General features: G+C 35.8%; 2 protein-coding genes across 2 annotated transcripts; both read left to right on the plus strand.

Moving 5' to 3' along the window:
* The first annotated feature begins 2,729 nt into the window (after window positions 1-2,729).
* LOC110927340 (phosphate transporter PHO1) lies at window positions 2,730-8,948 on the plus strand. Its single transcript, XM_022171016.2, has 15 exons — window positions 2,730-3,046; window positions 3,793-3,909; window positions 3,994-4,222; window positions 5,150-5,483; window positions 5,617-5,665; window positions 5,758-5,826; window positions 6,628-6,757; window positions 6,836-6,956; window positions 7,048-7,297; window positions 7,385-7,489; window positions 7,603-7,647; window positions 7,745-7,897; window positions 7,983-8,261; window positions 8,351-8,487; window positions 8,568-8,948. The coding sequence occupies exons 1-15, from the start codon at window positions 2,813-2,815 to the stop codon at window positions 8,656-8,658; spliced, it is 2,343 nt and encodes a 780-aa protein (XP_022026708.1). The 5' UTR covers window positions 2,730-2,812; the 3' UTR covers window positions 8,659-8,948.
* An 8,831-nt stretch (window positions 8,949-17,779) lies between these two features.
* Window positions 17,780-21,272, plus strand: LOC110927339 (kinesin-like protein KIN-10A). The gene is made up of 6 exons (XM_022171015.2): window positions 17,780-18,589; window positions 19,005-19,160; window positions 19,244-19,351; window positions 19,429-19,539; window positions 19,624-20,829; window positions 20,919-21,272. The coding sequence occupies exons 1-6, from the start codon at window positions 17,909-17,911 to the stop codon at window positions 21,078-21,080; spliced, it is 2,424 nt and encodes an 807-aa protein (XP_022026707.1). The 5' UTR covers window positions 17,780-17,908; the 3' UTR covers window positions 21,081-21,272.
* The last annotated feature ends 1,840 nt before the right edge of the window (window positions 21,273-23,112 follow it).

Consider the following 23,112-nt stretch of genomic DNA (forward strand, 5'->3'; position numbering starts at 1 on the left):
TAGGAATCGAACCCCATGATTATACAAGCAAGTAGGAAAAAGAATCGAGTGAATCGGATAAGAATTGAGTGAGTTATGCTCATTTTCGTGAAGGGGTGTCAATCTACTCGAACCCTTGCTTTCAGCTACGGTTTGGTGGATGTTTTGTGAGTTTTTAGGGTTGCAAAAGTGGTAGGGAGGCTGGTTATAAGTGGTATTTATAGGGGGAAGGATTAGGGTTTCAATGGGTTGGGCTTTAGAAGTGTTTAGAAGGGGTTACACCTTGAAACTAGCCCACAAAACCCAACTATATGGGCTGAATTTTGCTGAATTGGGGCTGCCATATTTCTTTATTTTTTTATTTTTTTAAAACATTATAATGAGTAATTTTGTTAGTTAAGTTGTGTAATAATGTGCAACAATGTTTCCCCTAACTTGTAACAAGGTGAAATATGAAATAAAACATGATTTAACTAGGTAAAAAGTGTAATGTACAAGTTTTATTTACGAAGCAAGTTCCGTATTTTACAACGATTACAATGAAAGAATGGTTATAAGAACACAAGATTTCCAAATTTAGAATTTCACGTAAGGTTTCTAAATGTAGGAAGTTTGAAAACGCAGGGCGTTACAGTAGTGTTATGTATGTTTCGTATAGAATTTTTTAGGTATGTACGTTTTCGACCCTCCAATTTTATAAAAAAAAAATTACTTATACAGAATTTTGCGTTAATTGCCAAAATCGTCCCTGAGGTTTAGGCAGGTTTGTCATTTTCGTCTAAAAAGACACTTTTGTACCAAATTGCCCCCAACGTTTGTAACTTTTTGCCATTTTCATCCAAACCACTAACTTAGTTTATTTTTCTGTTAAGTTGAGGATATTTGGATGAAACTGGTAAATATAAAACCACAAGGACGATTTTGGCAATTTACTCAAACTCTTTTACATTTCTTTTATTAAATTATTTTTGTTACATATATAATAAAAAAGAATATACATGCAATTTTTATATGAAAAAAATAGAATAGCTTTGTCACATAATTTTTATAAATTTTCATCGAACCACTAGCTAAGTTAATTTAGCTATTAAGGCGAAGGATGTTTATAAACTAATTAGAAATTAATTTCTAATTTTTTATATAGATCAGTTTTACAAAAATAAAATCTACTTAAACCTCTAAATTTTATAAAACTAAAATGCTGGTGACTTTATTGAATAAGGTCAAATAAAAAAATCTTATCATATGTACCAAGTTTGTAATTCATCTTCTACTCTTTTAAATTCGCTCCTAAGGAAAAACAGAAGTCAGTGCCCCCCCCCCCCCCATCAAACAACGTATCGTTACCAAACCTTAAAATTACCCACTAAATTGTAATTATAATGCTATGAACCAAAAGTTTCTTTACTCAAGACACTCACAATAAGTATTAGTTAGTTACCCTCATAATCTTAATTAAATAAATATTTTATTTCTCCCAACATATTTCCTAGGTACTCAACACATTTAAAAAAAATGTAACGTTTTACATTTTTTTTCTATCTCTACAACTGATAAATACTAAAAGTTGTAATCGATTGTTATGTGTTGCACACCAATGACGTTTTCTCTTTATAAAACTGATTTATATAAAGAAACTGTAAATTAATTTCTGTCTTAATTTATAAAATTTAAAACATCCTTCACCTTAACAGAAAAAATAAACTGAGTTGGTGATTTAGATGAAAATTTATAAAAATTATGTGACAAAACTATTAATTTTTTTTTCTAAAAACTCCATGTATATTCTTTTTTATTATATATGTAACAAAAATAATCATATAAAAGAATTAAAAAGGGTTTGAGTAAATTGCCAAAATCGTCCCTGTGGTTTTATATTTGCCAGTTTTATCCAAATATCCTCAACTTAACAGAAAAAATAAACTAAGTTAGTGGTTTGGATGAAAATGGCAAAAACTTACAAACATTGGGGGCAATTTGGTACAAAAGTGTCATTTTGGACGAAAATGGCAAATGTGCCCAAAACTCAGGGACGATTTTAGCCATTAACTCTAGAATTTTTAGGTCCGGTGACTTTCGACCCTCCGGTGGAAATTTTCAAGTTTCGCCACTGTATACATCAATTTTTGCATTATGTGGCATCATAAAAATCACATTAGCTTTCAAATGCAGTAACCTTAGATACTATAATGTTGCACAACAATAAACCATGACTAAAGGGGATGGTTAAAGTTTTATAAAAGATATTTTTTGGACCTAAAAGGAACAATAATAAAACTTTGATTGTTAATGCAATGCTTATCATATGAAAACTTGGTTTGTCTAATTATTTCATCTCTCACGTGTTTTGTTTCTTTATTGGATTGCAATTATAGTTATAGCTATAAATAAAGAACATTTGTGCTTAGCGGTTAAGAATGTAGGAATTAAGAATCACGTTGTAAAACTGAAGGCTGCTCCAAATTAGCAGTCATATTAATGGGAACAGATCTAAAAGCAAAGCAAAGCAAAGTGAATTGAAGAGGAAAAGGGACCATGGGAGCAGTCATATTCCACATCATCATCCATCTTCTTTTCCTTTCCTTTTTTTTCTTATTTTCTTCTACTCAATTCTCTCTTTGGTCTTAGAAAAAGATTTTGCTTGTTAAACTATTTTTTCCCACCTACTATACACATTTGTCTCTTTCTCTCTCTGACTATATATCTTTAAGCACCCCCCTTCTCATCCCAAAAACATCAATCTCTCTCTCTCTCTCTCTCCCTATATATCTCCCCTTGAAGCTACCAAGAGGGAGATTGATTGATTGATCTATCGACATCGGATCGATAAAGAATGGTGAAGTTCTCAAAGGAGCTAGAAGCCCAACTGATTCCTGAATGGAAAGATGCATTTGTGAATTACTGGCTGCTCAAGAAACATGTTAAGAAGGTGAAACTGTCCCGAATCTCTCAGCTTTCACGAACCACTAATTCTAATCATGATTATGGTGTTTCCATATTCGATCCGGTTCGCTCTTTCATTCGTCGCTTCTCCTGTAATGACAACCCACCTGATCAGATTCTTCAGGTATATATCTACTTTTTCATCAACTTTTACTAGTTATTAATTAGTTTACTTTTTTATTGAATGAATATACGGGTAAAGTACTGTTAAAGTTTAAAAAGATTTTACTTTGGTGCATGTCCTCGTCATGGATTTCGTGTCATCATTCATATCATGATTCTTTTTTTCTTTTGTTCCATGAAACCAGATGTTTATTGCTTATATACTGTTGGTTTTGTTACGTTACGCATGAAACCACTCCATCAGTTTAATCATATTCATCTTCCATTATGTTATACATATCTAGTATCTAATTATATTTCTTTCAAAATATAATTATACTAGATTTTATCCAATATTTTATATATGTTTTTGAAATGAAATATGCATATATGGAGTTGAAGGTGTAGCTAGTAATTAATATAAACGGCTGAGGTGGCATTTGCATAGCCATAACTGTGATTAAAGTTGTCTATTTTGAGAACGTAAAAGCCAATAAAAACCGTTTTGTCACGATATAAACATGACTCAAAAGATAAAGATAACAACACATGGCATGCCACCGTATCACAAATAGATGATATAATTTGTTGCCATAAAGAACAAATTAACCCAAAATAACACTATAGACAAAATTACGTGCATGAAAAAAAAATACATGTGTTTTTAATTACGATTGATAATAACACTATAGACAAAACTACATGCATGAAAAAATATACATGTGTTTTTAATAACTATTGATAAAAAAATTACGTGTCATGTTGAAGGTGAGAAATACAGATTCGGAACAAGATGACGAACGCGAATTAGGGGAAGAAGAAGAAGACGGAGAAGAAGATGATGAGACTGAACTTGTTGATCATTTGTACTCGGAGGAAGATGAGGTAATTAATGTAACAAATTTGTGTAATTAATTAATTAATGCATGCTTGTTGTTTAAAAGATTTTGGCTATTAAAAATTAACTAGGTGAAGGAGTTCTTTGAAAAATTGGATGAGGAACTAGATAAGGTGAACCAGTTTTACATAAATAAGGAAAAGGAGTTCCTTGAAAGAGGAGATATGTTGATGAAACAGCTCCAGATTCTATTGGATCTCCAGCAAGTTGTTGATTGCCGGAGACGATCAAACAGCTTTAACTCCACCACCTCGTCCGGGTTCCTACGCTCTTACTCATCTGGTCGGACCTCTGACTCCGGTAAAAACCTTTTCCCTTTTATTTTCTTGTACACATGGAGAAAAATATACACACCCCAAAAAGCCTTTGGCCTGGCGGTACCAAGGTGTGTTAAATGGTGTCTAGCCCTCCCCATGTGGTCGAGGGTTCAAGTCTAGTGATAAACAATGGTATAGAATTATGAGAACAAAAAGATTTGTTCAATATATATATAATATATAGTTAGGTTCACCAGAAAATTACTAAATTTTTTTTATTTTTTTATTTTTTTTTTCTATTTCTTACAAGTATAAAGTTGGTATTAAACTAAACAAAAAAAATATATTTAGTTCACAAAACCACATATATGTAGCTTGCGCTAAGTTATGTGTGTGTATATATATGTACAGGGGCGGACCTACGTTACGAGGAACGGGGTCCCCGGACCCCAATCTTTTTTAAAAAAGTAGTAGAAACGGTATATAAAATTGTCTATGGACCCCATAAAATAATTTAGTTGGACCCCATAACAATGAAAGTCAGCCTAGTGCAGTGGTAAAACCCCTTGTTTGCACACAAAAGGTCATGGGTTCGATACTTGTTTCTCCGTTTTTTTTTGTGTTTTTTTTTTGGACCCCATTGTCCAAAAATCCTGGGTCCGCCACTGTATATGTATATGTTGTTTACGAGCTATGTATATGTTTCTTGCGAACTAGATATAAGTTTTCTTTTCGACAATGATTAATAACATATAAAAAGATAGGAACAAAGAAACCAAAAAAAAATCTTGTTTATATGGATTTCTTAAAAGATCCAAGTATTTTTTAAGTTTTCTTATGATAACGTGCCAAATTAATGGTATTGTCTTCTCAGTTTTCAAATTTTAAAAGTGCTGGCAAGGGGCATATTTGAAATTGCTTGTATAAATATAGTGAATAAGAAAGAATCAAGTAAAAACTGTATGTGCAGAAACTGGATCTGAGTTTGGTGAAAGGGATGGAGAAACACAGACTGATGACGTGATATCGGCTCTAGAAAAGAACGGTATCAACGTGGTTGGTGCAGCCACAAAGGGAAAGACTAAAGACGGAAAGCCTAAAATGTCGATGAGGATCAATATTCCAGCAACCACGCCTACACGAACCATAACAGCAGTTACGTCTATGCTTTGGGAAGATCTAGTCAACAACCCAAAGAAACACGGGGAGTACATCAATCGCAAGAAACTTCAGTGTGCCGAAAAAATGATAAGAGGGGCTTTTGTCGAACTCTATAGAGGTCTTGGTCTACTAAAGACTTATAGGTACATAAATATCTATATTAATAAGACTTACCTTAATTGATCACTATTCGTAACTTGTTACTTATGTTTTATTATTACTACAAAAGCTAGCTACCTAGTTCTTATTGAATATATTGGTGTTATTGGCTTGCAGCTCACTAAATATGGTGGCTTTTGTTAAAATATTGAAGAAATTTGACAAGGTAATTATATATATCGCAAAGCTTTGTGTGTATTATGTGTGTGTGCGTGTTTTGAGCCATATTAATTGATACAGTTACAATATTATTGATAGGTGTCTAACCAGTCATCAACAAATTACCTCAAAGCTGTCAAAAGATCTCATTTCATTAGTTCTGATAAGGTAAGTGTGTAGCTAACTAGTGATACCATATCACGAAACCACATATATGTGGCTTGCGCTAAGTTACGTATATGTATCTTATACGAGTGATACTGGCTAATTAAATTAAGACATCAGATATCGATCTAACTTTAAATGAAAATAAAGGGATAAACTTTGTAATGTGAAGACAGAAGAAGTTGATTCTTGCAAGTAATTAGGGAGCACTTACATGCCTAGTGGGTCTAATTAACTATTTATGCACTATTTTGCTTTTCCTATTAAGGTACCACTAGCTAGCTAATGCTTTTTCTTTTTTCATTCTAAAATGCATCTTTCCATATGTTCTATAATTCTCTCTCTCACCCTCACTCACACACACACATTCACTCTCTCTCTCTATATATATATATATACACACACAAACCGGATGATTCATTACAAAACATTAAACTATTGTGAAAATAAAAAAGTACCTAAATCATTTAATTTTTTTATATTTCGTTTGGGGGACGCAACCTGACACAACCCTGTAACCTCATAGACGGAGATTACATTTTACTCAAAATTAAATTATCTTAGACGAGAAAAAATGCTATAAAAAGTTATATTTTTTTCTAAAGTAAAACATGACATATTTTTTTATTATTCTACCTAAATAGTAATGATTTTAAGCTAAAAGTAAATATGGTTTACAAGGCATTAATTAATGCAGAATTGCAGATGATACAAACCGTAAACACAACCCACATAAAATTAACACAAAAAACAAGCATGCTCCCACCTGATGAACCGTTGTTAATGCGTGTGTGAAATATATAGGTGGTGAAGTTAATGGACGAAGTGGAATCATCTTTCACTAAGCACTTTGCCAAGGATGACAGGAAAAAAGCCATGAAGTTTCTAAGACCCCGGCAACAAAAAGACTCTCACATGGTCACCTTTTTTGTTGGTATAACCAAACTACGTACTAATCTCATGTATTTTTCCAAGAACTAAAAACCATAATTAACTTGTAGCATTGCAACAGGATTGTTTACAGGTAGTTTTGTGACCTTGTTTGCTGTATATGCCATATTGGCACATATCAGTGGCATGTTCTCCCCTGGTACAGAAGCCGGTTATGTTGAAACTGTCTACCCTGTCTTCAGGTTTGTATTTATTTATAGCTTTGTTAATTTGTCACACAAACACAAACATATATAATTCATTATTAATTTTATTATGTATATAATGGTGCAGCATGTTTGCATTGCTTAGCTTGCACTTATTCATGTATGGGTGCAATCTCTTCTTGTGGAAGGCAACAAGGATTAACTACAATTTCATATTTGAGTTCCAAGCTACTACGGCACTCAAGTATAGAGATGCATTTCTTATAGGAACATGCATGATGACAGCTGTGGTCTCTGCCATGGTATTACATCTTATCTTAGTTTCCAAAGGATTTTCTCCATCCCAAGTTGACACCATTCCAGGCATTCTTCTTCTCGTAAGTTTACTTATAATTACTCTCTTTGGCATTCACTTGTGTTGTGTTGGAAGAATTTAATTTAATTTAATTTAATTTAATTTTCAGATATTCATTGGGTTGCTTGTATGTCCATTGAACATCTTCTATCGCCCAACTCGTTATTGCTTTCTTAGAGTCATTCGCAACATAATCTGTTCTCCTTTGTACAAGGTAATAACTCCAAAGTTAATTTACCTATATATAATGTACGTATTAGTTAACGTATTCATATCTTAACAAAAAGGCATAGTTAATTATAAATTGTGTATGTCATCAACTCACAGGTTCTGATGGTAGATTTCTTCATGGCTGATCAACTTACTAGTCAGGTATTTTATCTTATATGGTTCACAAATTGTTGCAAGATCACTAATTTCGTTTTTCGGCCTTAACCTTGTTTATTAACTATTTTTGTTGGTATTTTAGATCCCTCTATTGAGGCACATGGAATCGACGGCATGCTACTTCCTGGCAGGGAGTTTCAAAACACATGAATATCAAACTTGTAAGTCAGGGAAGTTATATCGGGAGCTTGCTTATGTAATCTCCTTTGCACCATATTATTGGCGTGCTATGCAGGTAACTAGCTACTTGTGTTTTACTTCCAATACCTCATACAAGGATGTGTGAGTATTAATTAATCAATACACATATATATATGTAGTGTGCAAGGAGATGGTTCGATGAGGGTGATGTGAACCACTTGGCTAATTTGGGGAAGTATGTGTCAGCCATGGTTGCAGCTGGGGCGAGGTTAACGTATGCACAACAAGAAACACAACTGTGGTTAATCATTGTTTTGGTGACTTCATTGGTTGCCACCATATACCAACTATATTGGGACTTCGTTAAGGATTGGGGACTTTTTGATTCTAAATCCAAAAACTTATGGCTTAGAGATGAACTTGTGTTAAAGAAAAAAGGCTTCTACTACATGGCTATCGTAAGTTGGTTAATTATCACCCATCATCATGTTTCATCATCATCCAAGTCGCGCTAACTATATATAAATGCCAAAATCTTGCTATGCAGGCTTTGAATTTTGTTTTGAGGGTGGCTTGGTTGGAGACTGTTCTACAATTTAAAGTTGGATTGTTTGAATCTCGATTGCTTGAATTTTCCCTTGCTTCGTTAGAAGTGATACGACGTGGCCATTGGAACTACTACAGGTGAATAAACACACACATATATATAAAGAGCATTGTGTATGTTTTGTTTTCTTTTATTTATGTACGTTTTGTCGCTGCAGACTGGAAAATGAGCATTTGAACAACGTTGGCAAGTTTAGAGCAGTGAAAACTGTTCCTTTACCGTTTCGTGAGACTGATTCTGATGGGTGAATCAAAGAATAACTTATGTCCTTTTACCGTAAGCCAAAACAAGTGTACCTACAGGCCGGGTGGGTGCCATGTATAGGATAGATGGTTCATTGGTTGGGACTGCTTGAATCAAATATCAAAATCCATTTTATCGATTGAGGATGTGAGCCGCAAGGCTGTGGAGGATATGATGAAAGCAAACCAAATAAGTTTTTTTAACCGCTCTACTCTACTGTATGTATAATTTATCAGACATTGAATCTCTTTCTTGAATGAATGAATGAATAAAACCCATCTTCCATTTTTATAAATTGGAACTAGCTACTGCCATGGTACTGCCGTGCATTAAAAGTGACCAACAAGTTTGAGTTCTTTTTTATCCAATATTGGAGTTCAATTCTTTTTTAGTTGGTTATACATAATTGTTTTAAAGAGTGATATCTACACACACGTATATTCATTTTATCATTATATGTATACAGTGGGTAGGGATCATGTACATTAATTCAGAAGTGTGAGAAGTGTATTACAACACTATATATAACACTATATAACACCATATAAACACCGTATAACAATATGTAACACCATATAACGCTATGTAACACTATATGACACTATATAACAATATATAACACTATACATCTATCATAGACATGCTATCAGACAAACTATAGTGTTATATTTGTTATATAGTGTTACAGAGTGTTATATGATGTTATATGGTGTTACATATTATTATACAGTGTTTATATGGTGTTATATAGTGTTATATATAGTGTTATAATACACTTCTCACACTTCTTGATTAATGTACAGGATCCTCAATCTGTATACACTATTACTATGTGTGTATTTATCGATTGCCTTCTACTTTGGGATCTCAAAACCAAACCATAGTTACTAGCTCAAAAATCAATAGCAATATTAGGCTACAGGGTGTGGCACCTCACCGCCACGTCACACAGGAGGTTTTAAAGCTCATTCCTTTAACATGCATGCAATGGTTTAAAGCCCGCATCATCGTTACCTAATTATTATTTGGGAAAATTACCAAAATATTGGTTGACCAAGTGTCTTTGCAATTTTGTCACCTTCCTGCGTCTTTGGAACGTCCTCACAGCCTCAAAAGCGTCCCACTATTATGTTGAAGCGTCCGCTTCCTTTCAAGCCGACACGTGTCCGACATGTTGAAGCGTCCGTTTCCGTTACCAAAATGCGTCAGTCACCGACACATCACAACCATAAACTTTTTTGATGCGTCCCTGTGTACGTTTCCGAGGCTTGGCCGACGCTTCCGAGGCTTGGCTGACGCTTCCCGAGGCTTGACCGACGCTCCTCCGAGGCTTGGCCGACGCTTCCCGAGGCTTGACCGACGCTTCCCGAGGCTTGGCCGACACTTAAATAATTAACGAAAAAAAAAAGGATACTCAAAAGCCGTTTAACTTTTTAATCGTTGCACACATCTGCCCCACTATATAACCCCTCACCCCGTTCACTTATCACTTATCACCACCCGCCGTTTTCAAAGTTTGCAAACATTTCTCAGCCATTTCACTATAACTCCGACACCGTCAACGACCCGAAAATGGCCAACTCCTGGACTCATGTTGAAGATATTGCTCTGTGCGAAGCATGGGAGTAGGCCATGACCGATCCTCCACGACTAGGACATGGTGGGCTCTGGGTTCGTGTTCAACAGATTTTCGCCCAACTACGTGGTCTGGACCACAACCGGACCGTTGACGCATTATCCTCCAGGTTCCGTGTCCTGCGGTTGGAATGTGAGAGGTTTGATCGATATTTCAAGAAAGTGGAGACAAAAATTCCGAACCTTGGTGAGGACGATCAGAAGGACGTGGCCCTCATCAACTACCGTCATGAAGAAGGACATGAATTCAAACATGTCTCGGAGTGGGAGGCTATTAGGATATGGTTTTAGAATATTACGTGGTGTTGTTTTGGTTTTTATTTTTATTATGTTATGTTTAATGTTTAATAGTGTTTAATATAAAAAATTTTGACTCCGTTAACATGTTTATAAGTTAAAAAAATAACTAAAAAATAACATGTTTATATCGTTAAATTTTGATCATTCTATATTTGCACAAATATACAAAGCTGCGTCTTTGGCCGACGCTTCCGACGCTTCACGGACGCGTTAGTAGGGCTTGCATATCGTGTATACCCGTACACGATAAGACACGATACACGAAATCCCATATACGAACACGACGCGATAACTTATCGTGTCCTTTTTTCAAACACGAACACGACACGATATACACGAAAATTACCTGTTAATACCTATTAATACGATTGTTTAACTGTTTTACACGAAAATTACCTGTTAATACCTGTTAACACGAACAAAAACACGAACACGACATGCTATCTGAGAGTTACAGAGAGAGTTTAGGGTTTTATTTTTTTTTAATTGAATGAGGAATGAAAATAGAAAGGAATTAAGGAACCCACACGCACATAGCTGATGAGTTTTATTTAATTTAATTTCTTATCGTGTACTAACATGTATTAACAGGTAAACATGTATTTAACCTATTTATACACGAAAATTAACAGGTAATCTCGTGTCTACCTGTTTGGTACACGATACCTGTTAAGGCCATACACGATACCTGTTAACTTCTTGTAGGTTCATGTCGTGTATTCATGTAAAATTGCCAGCCCTACGCGTTAGCAAACTGAGGCGGACGCTTCAACATCGGACACGTGTTGATTTGTAGAGGACGGACGCTTCAACATGATAGGCGGACGCTTCCGAGGCTGTGAGGACGTTCCAAGGACGCATGAAGGTGACAAAATTGCAAAGGCACTTGGTCAACCAACATTTTGGTAATTTTCCCTTATTATTTTTTTATTTATATATTTTATTTTTTTTAATTTATATGCCAATTTTAATAACTACAAAATATAAAAAAACATAATTTCATTAACATAAAATAAAACATTACAAAGTCCTAAAAAATGCAAAGTTAAAAAATAAATACTAGAAAATAAAAACTACATATATTTCGCTCGAATTTGTGCCTTACGAGCCTCCAAAATGACTCAGTCCTCCTCTGCTAGTTGTGAAAAGTCTTTCGCTAGAAATTCCATATCTTTCTGGATTTGTTTCTCCATTTTTAGTTCTTGCTCCTTTTCCTTGATCGAGAGAAGCTTATTGAGATTATTGTCCAACTCGTCCAACCTTAACGGGCCATCCGATGGCGTTGAAGAAGACGTGTCTCTTGCTCGTGCAGCTGCCTTACTTATATCCCTACCCTTTGGTTGTCGCAGCTCTTGGGGTTCTTGCGGCTGTTCAAATTCCTCGAAGTCGTCGTTTAGATTAGTAGTAGTACGAACATCGGACTCAGATGGTTCGGTAGCGGATGTTGATTTGGACCGTTTTTACCTATGGGCTGTTGGGTCAAACGGCAGTACAAGATGCCACTTGGAGATTTGCGAAGAAGCTCCCATGAAGGTATCATCGTAAACGCATGCCCATGATTAATTCTATAGTCGTTGTGGGCGGCGATCATAACGTCCACTAATCTTGGTCCGCATTCCTGTCCACTTGCACGACAAAAAGTCGGTCGTATGATATTCATCACGACCCATTGCGGCGAAAAACTTCTCACGTATACGCCTCCAAAATACTTTTACATCTTGGTCGTTTCTTATATAAATGTATAATTCTAAAAATATATTTACAAAAGTATATTTATAAAAGTATGTAAAAAAAGTTTATGGAGAGAAAATTTACCAACAATCTCATCTTCCGACACGTCGAGCCATGCTTGTGACAACGCAAGTTCTTCCCTAGGCGTCCACTTTTCAACCGTCATTGGAGCACGTGCTTCACTCTCACCCTTCTTACGATGCCTTCTCGATCGTCCACATTTTGAGGAAGTGGGTTGGGTTTCGGGTTCGGTTTGGGTTTCGGGTACGGTTTCAGTTTTGGATGTGTTTTGGGTTTGGGATATGTTTTGGGGAAAATGGGAGTTGGGAATAATATTCGTAAAAACCCGGAATCGGTGGCCTGGTCGGATGAGGGGAAGTTGGGGTGCTATGTGGCATCGGATAATATCCAAGCTCACCAGTTCGCGGGTCTCTTCGATAACGGACTTCTTACTCGTTGTTGGGGTTATTGGTGCACTTTGCCAAAACGGATGGTTGGGATCCCACATGTTTTGTTGTAGGGAAACATTATGTGATTATGAACCAAAAAAGTGTAAAGATTTTGGATAAAGAGTAGAGGAAGAAGAGATGAAAAATATAGAAAAGGGGTAGGGTATTTATAGGTAAAATATTAATTTTAAACTTAATTTTTTTTTAAGTTACTGTTGATCAATGATATAGTTGACCAACATTTAAATTCCCTCAATCCGTTCAATCTTCGCTCGTTAGCATGGTGGCGGAGGGTGTTTAGCGCCCCCTCGATAACTGTCGGGGGTGGCCGATGGTGCCCCGAAGTGCTAAAAACGATGACATGGCGGGATGGCGCTAAGCCACATCCTGTGCCCTTACTACACACTAAACATAACTTTCAGAAGTATATGCACTAAACATCTAGCTATATAAGGATAACATCTTCATTTATTTTAAGGAATGATGGATTTTAATAATTCAAACTATTAGTCGTTTGCCGGAAATGATCCCAACTTCAAAAATAACCGGTGGTCCCACATTTTCACATATTATAAACTAATGGACTTTTACTAAAAAAACCTTAGTTTCTTTTTGTCTCCTTATCCTTTTCGGTTTAGTAAAGGTCCATTGGTGGTCCCACTGATTATTTTAAGTTGGGATCGTTGTCGGCCAACGACTAATAGTTAGGATTATTAAAATCCATTATTCCTAATTTGAAACCATATCCATAAGTATGGATGATACCTATTATCCCCCCCCCCCTCCCATACAGCGAAACGTCAAAGCTACATGAAGGTTGGACTTGAGATAATCAAACTGGCTTGAAGTCAATCCTTCATTTTAAGGGGTATTAGTGCCATCCATTACTCCCCCCCCCCCCACCAAGCAAAACGTCGAAGCTACATGAAGGTTGGACTTAAGATAATCAAACCGGCTTGAAGTCAATCCTTCATTTTAAGGGGCATTAGTGCCGTTGTCGGTAAATAACGATATCTGTACTGATATTTTTTCGATAAAAACCGGTATTAGTACCGAATTTTACTAAGGAATTTTAAGGGGGTTTTTTGCCATTATTTATATTTTAAATAAGGGTAAATTACACTTTTCGTCCTTTATGTTTGTACCATATTGCAACGGATGCCCTTTAACTTCAATAATTACAGTCACAGTCTTTTTTTTTATAAAAGCATCACACCCTAGGTCCTTTACCATGAACCCATTTAAAATTTTTCGTTAAATATGACATTTGCCTTTCACATTAGGGTATTATTGTCTTTTCTCATTCTAATACAATAAAACAAAAACATATTAATGTTTTTTAAAAAACCTATAAACCCATTAACCCTCCCCTCAATTCTCTCTCCCCCCCCCCCTCTAACACCCACCACCACTATCTCTCTCTACCCCTCCTCCTTTCTCTCTCTATCTCTTTCACTCTAACTCTATATCTCTCTCTTTCTCTCTGTCTCTCACTCACAATAAAACCCTCACCGCTGCCCCCATCATCAAGGTGGGATTTATGTAAGCTTCTTACAAGAGCGCATGTGTTGAAGCGAGTTTTCTGCAGTTGACTGATGGTCAAAGAGAGAAGTTTTTCCCTTTCCGGCATTGATTTCTGAGTTCAATCTACAATCAAGTATCCATTAACATATAAACCTTTTTCTGAAACGATAAATACATTTATAAGGCAATGTGGAAATTTCCCAAACAACACATTTTTCACAACATAAAACAAGCACTAGCTAGTAACAAGAGCCTCATTTATGTCAAATTCCCCAAATAACAAACAACCACACATACCAAATTCATAACCTCAAACACCCAAATCACACAAAACAAAAATTAAAAAACAATTATCACTTTTTTATCAAAAGCAGATTAAGCATCTGACAAATGGTCGTCGGCGTTGCTCTGATATTTGGTCTGCGGAGACGCAGTCGATGCCGTAAACTACAACATCGTCGTCATCTGTATTTTCTCTAAGATGGGTAGTGGTGGGGGTTTGGTTGTGTAAGAAAGAGAGAACTGGATTTTATATGTTTTAAAAATTTGTTAATCTCTTTTTATTTTATTGTATTAGAAAGAGAAAAGACAATAATACCCTCATGTGTAAGACACATGCCAGATTTAACTTATAAATTAATCGGATTAATGCGAAAGGACCTAGGGTGTAATGTTTTTAAAAAAAAAAAAGATTTTGACTGTAATTATCGAAGTTAAAGTGCATCCATTGCAATCCAGTATAAACATAAAGGACGAAAAGTGTAATTTATCCATTAAATAATGGTAGATGAGTTAACTTGGGTGATGTATTTTTTCTTAGGCTATAGGGTGTGGTCATGACTTTCATGACCACCATGACCTTCCTCCACATAGGCGACATGTCATTCACCTTTAATGCACCATCCAAAACCACTACCCTAAGGGTGTGGTCATAACCCAAACCACTATCCTAGTTATTATTTTAATTTAGTGTTCTCTTAAAATCATCAAATGGGAGGGTCATGGTTTCCGTGGTTTAATCCACATGGGGAGTGTAGCACATGAATAATGGTCCTATGTGGCAAATCATGACTCAACCATTACCTCATACCCCTTAGCCTTATAAACCTGTTGAATATTTGTTTACAATCAGTTTAGTTATTTATTTTATTTTATTTTTTTTACAAATATTAAATTCTGTCATTCCACACGAAAAAAGGGCAATTACAAAGCAATGGCAGGTAGTCGGGCAACAAGTTGCGCCGCCACCCCTTTTGAATAGAAAACAATTCTACTAAATACAAAGTTTGAAACCTTTAGCGACGAATAATTACTATTAACGACTTTTTGAACCCGATTCAAAAGTCGCACAGCGTCAAGAGCGAGACCACCAAAGGTATCAAACGCAAACAGGACAAACACATGTTGATTCTCCAGGCAGGCTTTCTCATGTTTTGCCACTTTGCTCGCCTCTGCTCAATTTGCTCGCCTCTGCCTTGAGCACCGCTTGCCCTACGACAAAGCCCTTGTCCTTAAGCCCGACAAGGGGGGAGACTCCAGTTAGATCTACACAAGCGTGTTTCCCCCCTTCCCATCCAAACACAAGGATGTCCGCCGGGCGTAAAGTGGACCTCCCCTCTAAGGGGTCAGTCATGAAATTTACTGGAGCCTCCTTTTTGGCAGAGATCCCGGCCCGCTTATTTATTGTTTTTGAAAACTAATCATATAAGTGTTTGAATAGTTTGTGAAATGAACAATAGGTGGATACTGGATAAGAGTTGCATGATTGAGTCGATTAATTAAAACAAGTTATGGATATGTGTCAGATTATCATGTACTCATTCATTATTATTTTTTCATTATATTGTACTTTTCTATTAAGATCTGAATTTCAAACCATATCCCATCTCCATAGTTTTTCTTCTAAGTTGTTCATAACATACTTATCATCAGTAAAAGCATGGCCCAAGTGTACTCATTCCTGGCATCTTATAGTATGATAATTTAAACATATTTGTAATACAATGGGTAAAACAATGGAAAACACCAAACCGGTACCAATGCGGTAAGTACCAAAAAACCAGTATCGATATATACGGTACGGTATTCGGTATCCATTTTTTCTCAATTTGGGTGTCGGTATTTTCGGTATTAGTACCGGTACTGGTATAGGATCGATCTCATCCCTAGTTTGTAGGAAAAGTGATTATCAAAGAACATGGGTAGGAAAAGGTGGAACTAACCACCAGGTAAGGAAACCGCCTTGAACCGCCACCAAGTCGGTTATTTTTTTGAGTTTAAACGGCTAAGATTTCATCTCAACAAAATTTAACGGTGAATATCGATTTTAAAAACGGTTAGACTTAATAATCTATACTATATAATAAAAGAAACCACTTTTGAGACACTTGTCATCATATTAGGGCATCTCTTATAGATAATTATTATTTTAATTTAATCTTTTCTAATTAATTATAGATAACTCTCCTATTAAATATTATTTAATTTAATATCTTATTGATAATTATTATTTAGTTTATTTATTATATAGTATAGATTTAGAGAAAATTATGATTTTGGCCCTTGTAGTTATATCACTTTTACCCTTTTAGCCAATTTTTTTTTTTACATCTGAGCCCCCAATGTCTTCTTTTCTAATCCTTTTGGCCCCTAACACTAACCCCATCCATTAAATGTTATGGGCCAAAAGGGTTAAAAAAGACATTAGGGGCCAAAAATGTTAGAAAAAAAGACGTTGGGGGCTTAGATGTTAAAAAAATTCTTTTTTGGGCTAAAAGTGTAAAAGTGATATAAACACGAGGGCCAAAATCATAATTTTATTATTTGATGTATAAAATTAGATTTATTCAATTCGTATAATACACAAGGTTTTTTAAGGACATATATATTTTTTATTATTTAGTACAGAAAATTACATTTATTCAAACCGTGTAATACGCATATTTTTAAAGATGTAATTTTTTTATTATTTGGTATATAAATTACATTTATTCAACCCGTGTAATAAATGAGGTTTTTTAAAGATGTATTATTTTATTATTTGGTAAACAATATTACATTTATTCAACTCGTGTAATACACGTGGTTTTAAAGATATAACTTTTTATTTTGTATATAAAATTACATTTATTCAACCTGTACAATATTGTTCTTATAGATATAACTTTTTATTATTTAATATATAAAATTATATTTATTCAACACGTGCAATAAAAAATGTTTTTAAAAGATATATTATTTTACTATTTAGTTTATAAAATTTATTTATTCAACCCGTGTAATACACGGGGTTATAACCTAATTGTTTTGGGCTATTCAGTTTTTATATTTTATGTTTAGTCAATTATAAAACGGGCAGTTTGGGCTATGATGATGCTAAGACAGCCCAATTGAATTGAAATTCACGAGTCTTGTAGCCCATAGCGCTTTTTTGGCTTTTGATATGATCACTCATAAATGCCCGTTGGAGATCGTAACGGCTACATTTCAATTTTCAATTTCAATCACCCCTAAACCCTTTCCTTTTTCACTTTTCAATCTCCCCCCATTCTTTTCTCTTTCCATTTCAATTTCATTTCCAAAACTCTGTGAACACAACTTCTTGATCTCAATTTCAATGGCTCCTACACCATCATCTTCTGCTAAACCAAACCAATTCGGTTTCACACCAAAATCAAATCAAACCCACATCAGAACAACAACACCCCAATCCAAACACCGCCTCAATTTCACCTCCACAAAACCCTCACCAAACCCTAACTCTAACCCCAACCCCAACCCCAATTCTGCACCCGCAGACCACCCGGTGGAAGTCGTGGGCCGTATTCGTGACTACCCTGACCGCAAAGACAAACCCGTGTCCGCTCTTCAGGTAAACCCCGACGGCCGGTCTGTTCGGGTCAGAACGGATATCGGGTATCGCGATTTTACCCTCGACGGGGTTGCGAGTTCTGAAGATCAGGATCTTGATGAGTTTTACAAGAATTTTGTGCAGTCGAGAATTAATGGGGTGAAAATGGGGGATAAGTGTACTGTTATGATGTATGGGCCGACTGGGTCGGGGAAGAGTTATACGATGTTTGGGTCGGCGAAACAGCAGGGTATTGTGTATAAGTCTTTGAGGGATATTTTGAGAAATGGAGATGAGGAAGAGGAGGAGGAGGTTGGTGAACGAAAGGCGGGTTTTGTTCAAGTGACTGTTTTGGAGATATATAATGAGGAGATTTATGATCTTTTGTCTACTAATAGTGGTAATGGTGGATTCAGTATTGGTTGGTCTAAAGCCAATGCTTCCAAGGTATAAAAAGTTTCTTCTTCTTTTATTACTAAAAATGAATTGGATGTTTCAACCTGTTGATGCATATTTGTGTAGGTTGCTTTGATTTTATTGTGTTTTTTTTAATTCAGCCTGTTGTTATTTGATTTTTAGAATTTAAGCTCACTCATTTATCCTTTTGACATAGAATAGTTAGTTCTCTTGGATACTCTTTATCAATTACCTTATTTTTACTGTGGTATCTATGGCCACATCGGATGGATTAGGATAAAGATTCAAACAAGTTGGTTATGAGTCTTTGATATTTGAATTTTGAAGTGAGTCATAGTAGGAATAATAATTAGAGTGGTCCTATAAGTTATGGGTCGGTCATTGTATGCGGAGTTTGTTATTATGTGATTCTGGTTTACCGATTCTTTACCTTTGTAAATTGTAGGTTAAGTTGGAAGTTATGGGGAAGAAGGCTAAGAATGCCACTTTCATCTCAGGAACCGAGGCAGGAAAGATATCAAAAGAGATTCAAAAGGTCGAGAAGCGTAGAATTATCAAGAGCACATCTTGCAATGAAAGAAGCTCCAGGAGTCACTGCATGGTTTGTTTGTTTGTTTGAATCTCTTGTTGCTTGCTTTTCAAGTTTTAATTATGAAAAATGGCTTGAATGAAATTTGTGTGCAGATAATTCTTGACGTCCCAACTGTCGGAGGACGGCTAATGCTTGTTGATATGGCTGGGTCTGAAAATATCGAACAAGCTGGTCAAATTGGATTCGAAGCCAAAATGCAGGTAGTTAGCTACAAAATTTTCATAACGTTAATCTTCTATGAAAGACCGGTGTTGTATTAATTGTTTTGAATTTGCAGACAGCAAAGATTAATCAGGGTAATACGGCATTGAAGAGAGTGGTGGAGTCGATTGCCAACGGTGATTCTCACGTGCCGTTCAGAGATAGCAAGTTAACCATGCTTTTGCAGGTAGATTAGATCATTGGATCATCATTCTCTCTATATTATGTATGATTATGCTAGATGGTGTGACTAAATGCTATATGTCAACAGGATTCGTTCGAAGATGACAAGTCAAAGATTCTTATGATATTATGTGCGAGCCCGGATCCAAAGGAAATGCATAAGACAATATCGACATTGGAATACGGTGCAAAAGCCAAATGCATCGTGCGTGGGCCTCATACGCCAATCAAGGGAGACGATTCGTCTTCGTCAGATGTGATGTTGGGTTCGAGAATCGCGGCTATGGATCAGTTCATTAGCAAGCTGCAAATGGAGAATAAGATACGCGAGAAGGAGAAGAACGAAGCGAATAAACAGCTGCAGAAAAAAGAAGAAGAAATCGCTAGTCTGAGGGCGAAACTTGCAGAGGCAGAAGGGAAAAAGAGCGAGGAGGAGATTAACGTCAAGGTTAACGACATGTTGAAGCGGGAATTAGAGAAGAAGATAGAAGAGTGTCAGAAAATGGCTGACCGCGTCGTCGAGATGGAGCGGAAGAAGATGGAACAGAAAATCATTCAACAGCAGGAAGAACTCGAAACACTCAGGCGACGTTTAGAAGAGATCGAATCTGAACTGACTCGTTCCCGAGAGGGAAAACAAAACGAAAACGAAAGCAGAAATCTTTCGTCGTCGTTTTCTTTGGAAGGAAACGGTTTCGCTAAGAAACTGATCGACATGTATGCTGATGAGGATCCGGGGATGGAGAAGTCGATGGATCTGGACAAGTCACTCGATATGGAGATCGGTAGTAAACGAGAGTACCAAAAAGCTGCTAATAACAGCATACAGGCGATTCTCGGGTATCCGTATATAGAGAATGATGAGGATGTTTACGTCCCCGGTTCAACGGGTAAATCGTATTTGAGCACTGTGTTTGAGGAGGATGAGGAAGAAGTAGAAGAAGTGCAGAAAGATGTTATCGAGGAGAAGATGGTGTGTGTCACGAATCCTCCACCCGTCTCTGCTTTTAACTTGGATATTGACTTGTTATCAACCGCAGCGGGATCTGAGTCGGAGTGTGTTGACCCGGATACCGCCTCGTCTAGGCAGTTACGTATCCAAAATATTTTTACTCTTTGTGGAAACTACCGGGAGCTTTCTCAACAACACACTCCGTTAACCGCCACAAACAAGAGTAGTGAAAACTGCAGTGATTCAAAGGAAACGAAGCAGAAGACGATGAACCAAGTTGTGTGTGATTCGAAGGAAAACTGCAGCCCCTTGAGAAACAGTAATGATGTGGTGGAAGTGGCGGTATGTTTATCAGTTATCATACACAGCTACTAATTTTATTTTTATTTTCGAGTTTATCATTGACGTGTTACTATATGTATGGATTGTAGGATATATCAGGAGGAAACAAGCTCCCGTTCACTTCATTGGAAAACAAGGTCGCATTGACTTCAGTGGAGAAGAAGCTCCCATTGACTTCACTGGAAAACAAGCTTCCCTTTACATCGCTGGAAAACAAACTTCTATCACTTTCTGCTGTTTCGTTTGAGTAGATGATATTCTTGCGTGTCGTGTCGGTAGTATTTTCTTTTTGGAGTACATAAAATCGATGTACTCTTGAACTCCTATCAGACGTTCAGATGTGAACTGTATTTTCTTTTCGTGTGCAGAGTTTAATTTTCGTTGATATCTTCTATCAGTCGTTATCGTATCGCACAAATATTTATGTATTGTTATTGATGCTTGCTTTGCTCGCATCCCTAGAAGGTTTCTCGCCACTTAGGATTTGGTCAAGAGGTGTAATTTAGGTGAGAAATGTTAGCTATAGTTTGGTCAGGTATTTCATATAAGCAGCAGCATCTAATTTGTTGTTTGTGCAATTGGTTTTATTTCACAAAAGATGGTTCATTAGCTAGCAGCCTCATGTCATTAAGAAGCTACTGTGTTGACTCAATCAAGATTCGTTGCTACTCAAGTTTTTATACAAAATCAAATCCCCAAGGATGATGATGTATGATATTGCTACACAATGCAATGAAAGTCCCAAATGGCAAACTGAGTTTGTTTAACTTAAAACATGCTCTTTGTACAAAATCAAACAAGATGCAGTCTATTTAGTTGAACCTATACAATTAAAACAAGCTTCTTAAAGTAGCCTTTAAAATATAAATTAGAGCTTTTTGAAAGTAAATTGTCCAAACACCTTTTCACAATAATCATTTATCTTATATATTAAGTTGTGTGAGTTCTTTTTTAACTTTAGTTTAAGAGAGGAAATCACCAATTTTTTTCTACCCTTTTTATATCTCCCTATAAAATCCATGCTTATGATAAAATTCCAAGACTAACGAAAAGTGACAAGGTTGAGGATGATATTCATGGTTCGACAATGGTGCACGGCCATGCTCCCTCTAATAGAAACGAATTTGTTAAATTTCGACTGAGATCAAGTATGGGTTTCCTGTAAACATTCAATATGAGTTTATCATACAAGATTTATGAAATGTTGGTTCAATAAAGAAATTGTTGGAGGATATCTTCTACTTTTTGAAAATTTTAAAACATAATCATTTGGTGATAAAACTTTCCCAAAAGTGAAGAAAGACAGTGCATTATAGTAAGGCATTAGTGTTGCCTTGCTTTTGGGCTAATTAACTTTCCTACGTATTTAAGAACTCTACATGTTTATATAAATCCATCTTTCGTATATTTATTGAAGTAAAAAGTATGGTATTGAGAAAGAGCAACGACTTTTGTTTGTGAGAGCAACTAGAGGAAGGATCCATCACCGTCTGAACGTGGTGTAGTCATCTTTACTCTATCACATTCAAAAACTGATTTTCACTCAAAAGTTGTACTAGATTTACTATAAATCAGTTGTTATACTTTATTTGTATGTATGTTGGTCAATGTATAAACACAGTAAGTTGTAATAAGTGATTGTATGTTAATAAGCTTGATAAATTCATTAAGTAATTAGAGTCATACACGCCTACTATAAAGCTAGTAAATTTAGTTCTAAGAGCACTCACATCCAATCCTTCATTTTTACCCTATATTACATTAAAAACTATTATATATATTTTTCTTTTTTTCAATTAAATAATACTTTTTAATACATTTATCATAACATTTTCTATCTCTTCGAGTTACAATCACTTTAAACGTATATTAAAAATTTATAAAGGATGAACAATGTCCCCTTAAATTTACAGATGAACAGCAACATTTTCTCTTCTCTCTCATCTACTTACAACCATCTACAACCACTTTTCATAAAATAAAAACATCACTCACATAATTTGAGGGAAGGGATGTGAATGCTATAAGTATTTGTGGGTTAGTGCAAAACAAACTTATTGTGCTTGCTCTGCTGACTTGACCTTAGGGTAAGTTGAACAAAATTCTTCCAAGTATAACTATGTAAGTCAATTATCAACTAGATGGAAGTCCAAGTGTATCTTACATTGATCATTGCTTGATGAGGGATACACAGGTAGTGATTTCGGGTGTTTTTTTACTGAATCAGTGATTGAGATTATGTATATGTGTTGCATAGGAGTGAAAGAGATGTTAGTGGTGTGT

This window comes from Helianthus annuus, chromosome 2 (genome assembly GCF_002127325.2).
Source record: "Helianthus annuus cultivar XRQ/B chromosome 2, HanXRQr2.0-SUNRISE, whole genome shotgun sequence".
NCBI lineage: Eukaryota > Viridiplantae > Streptophyta > Magnoliopsida > Asterales > Asteraceae > Helianthus > Helianthus annuus.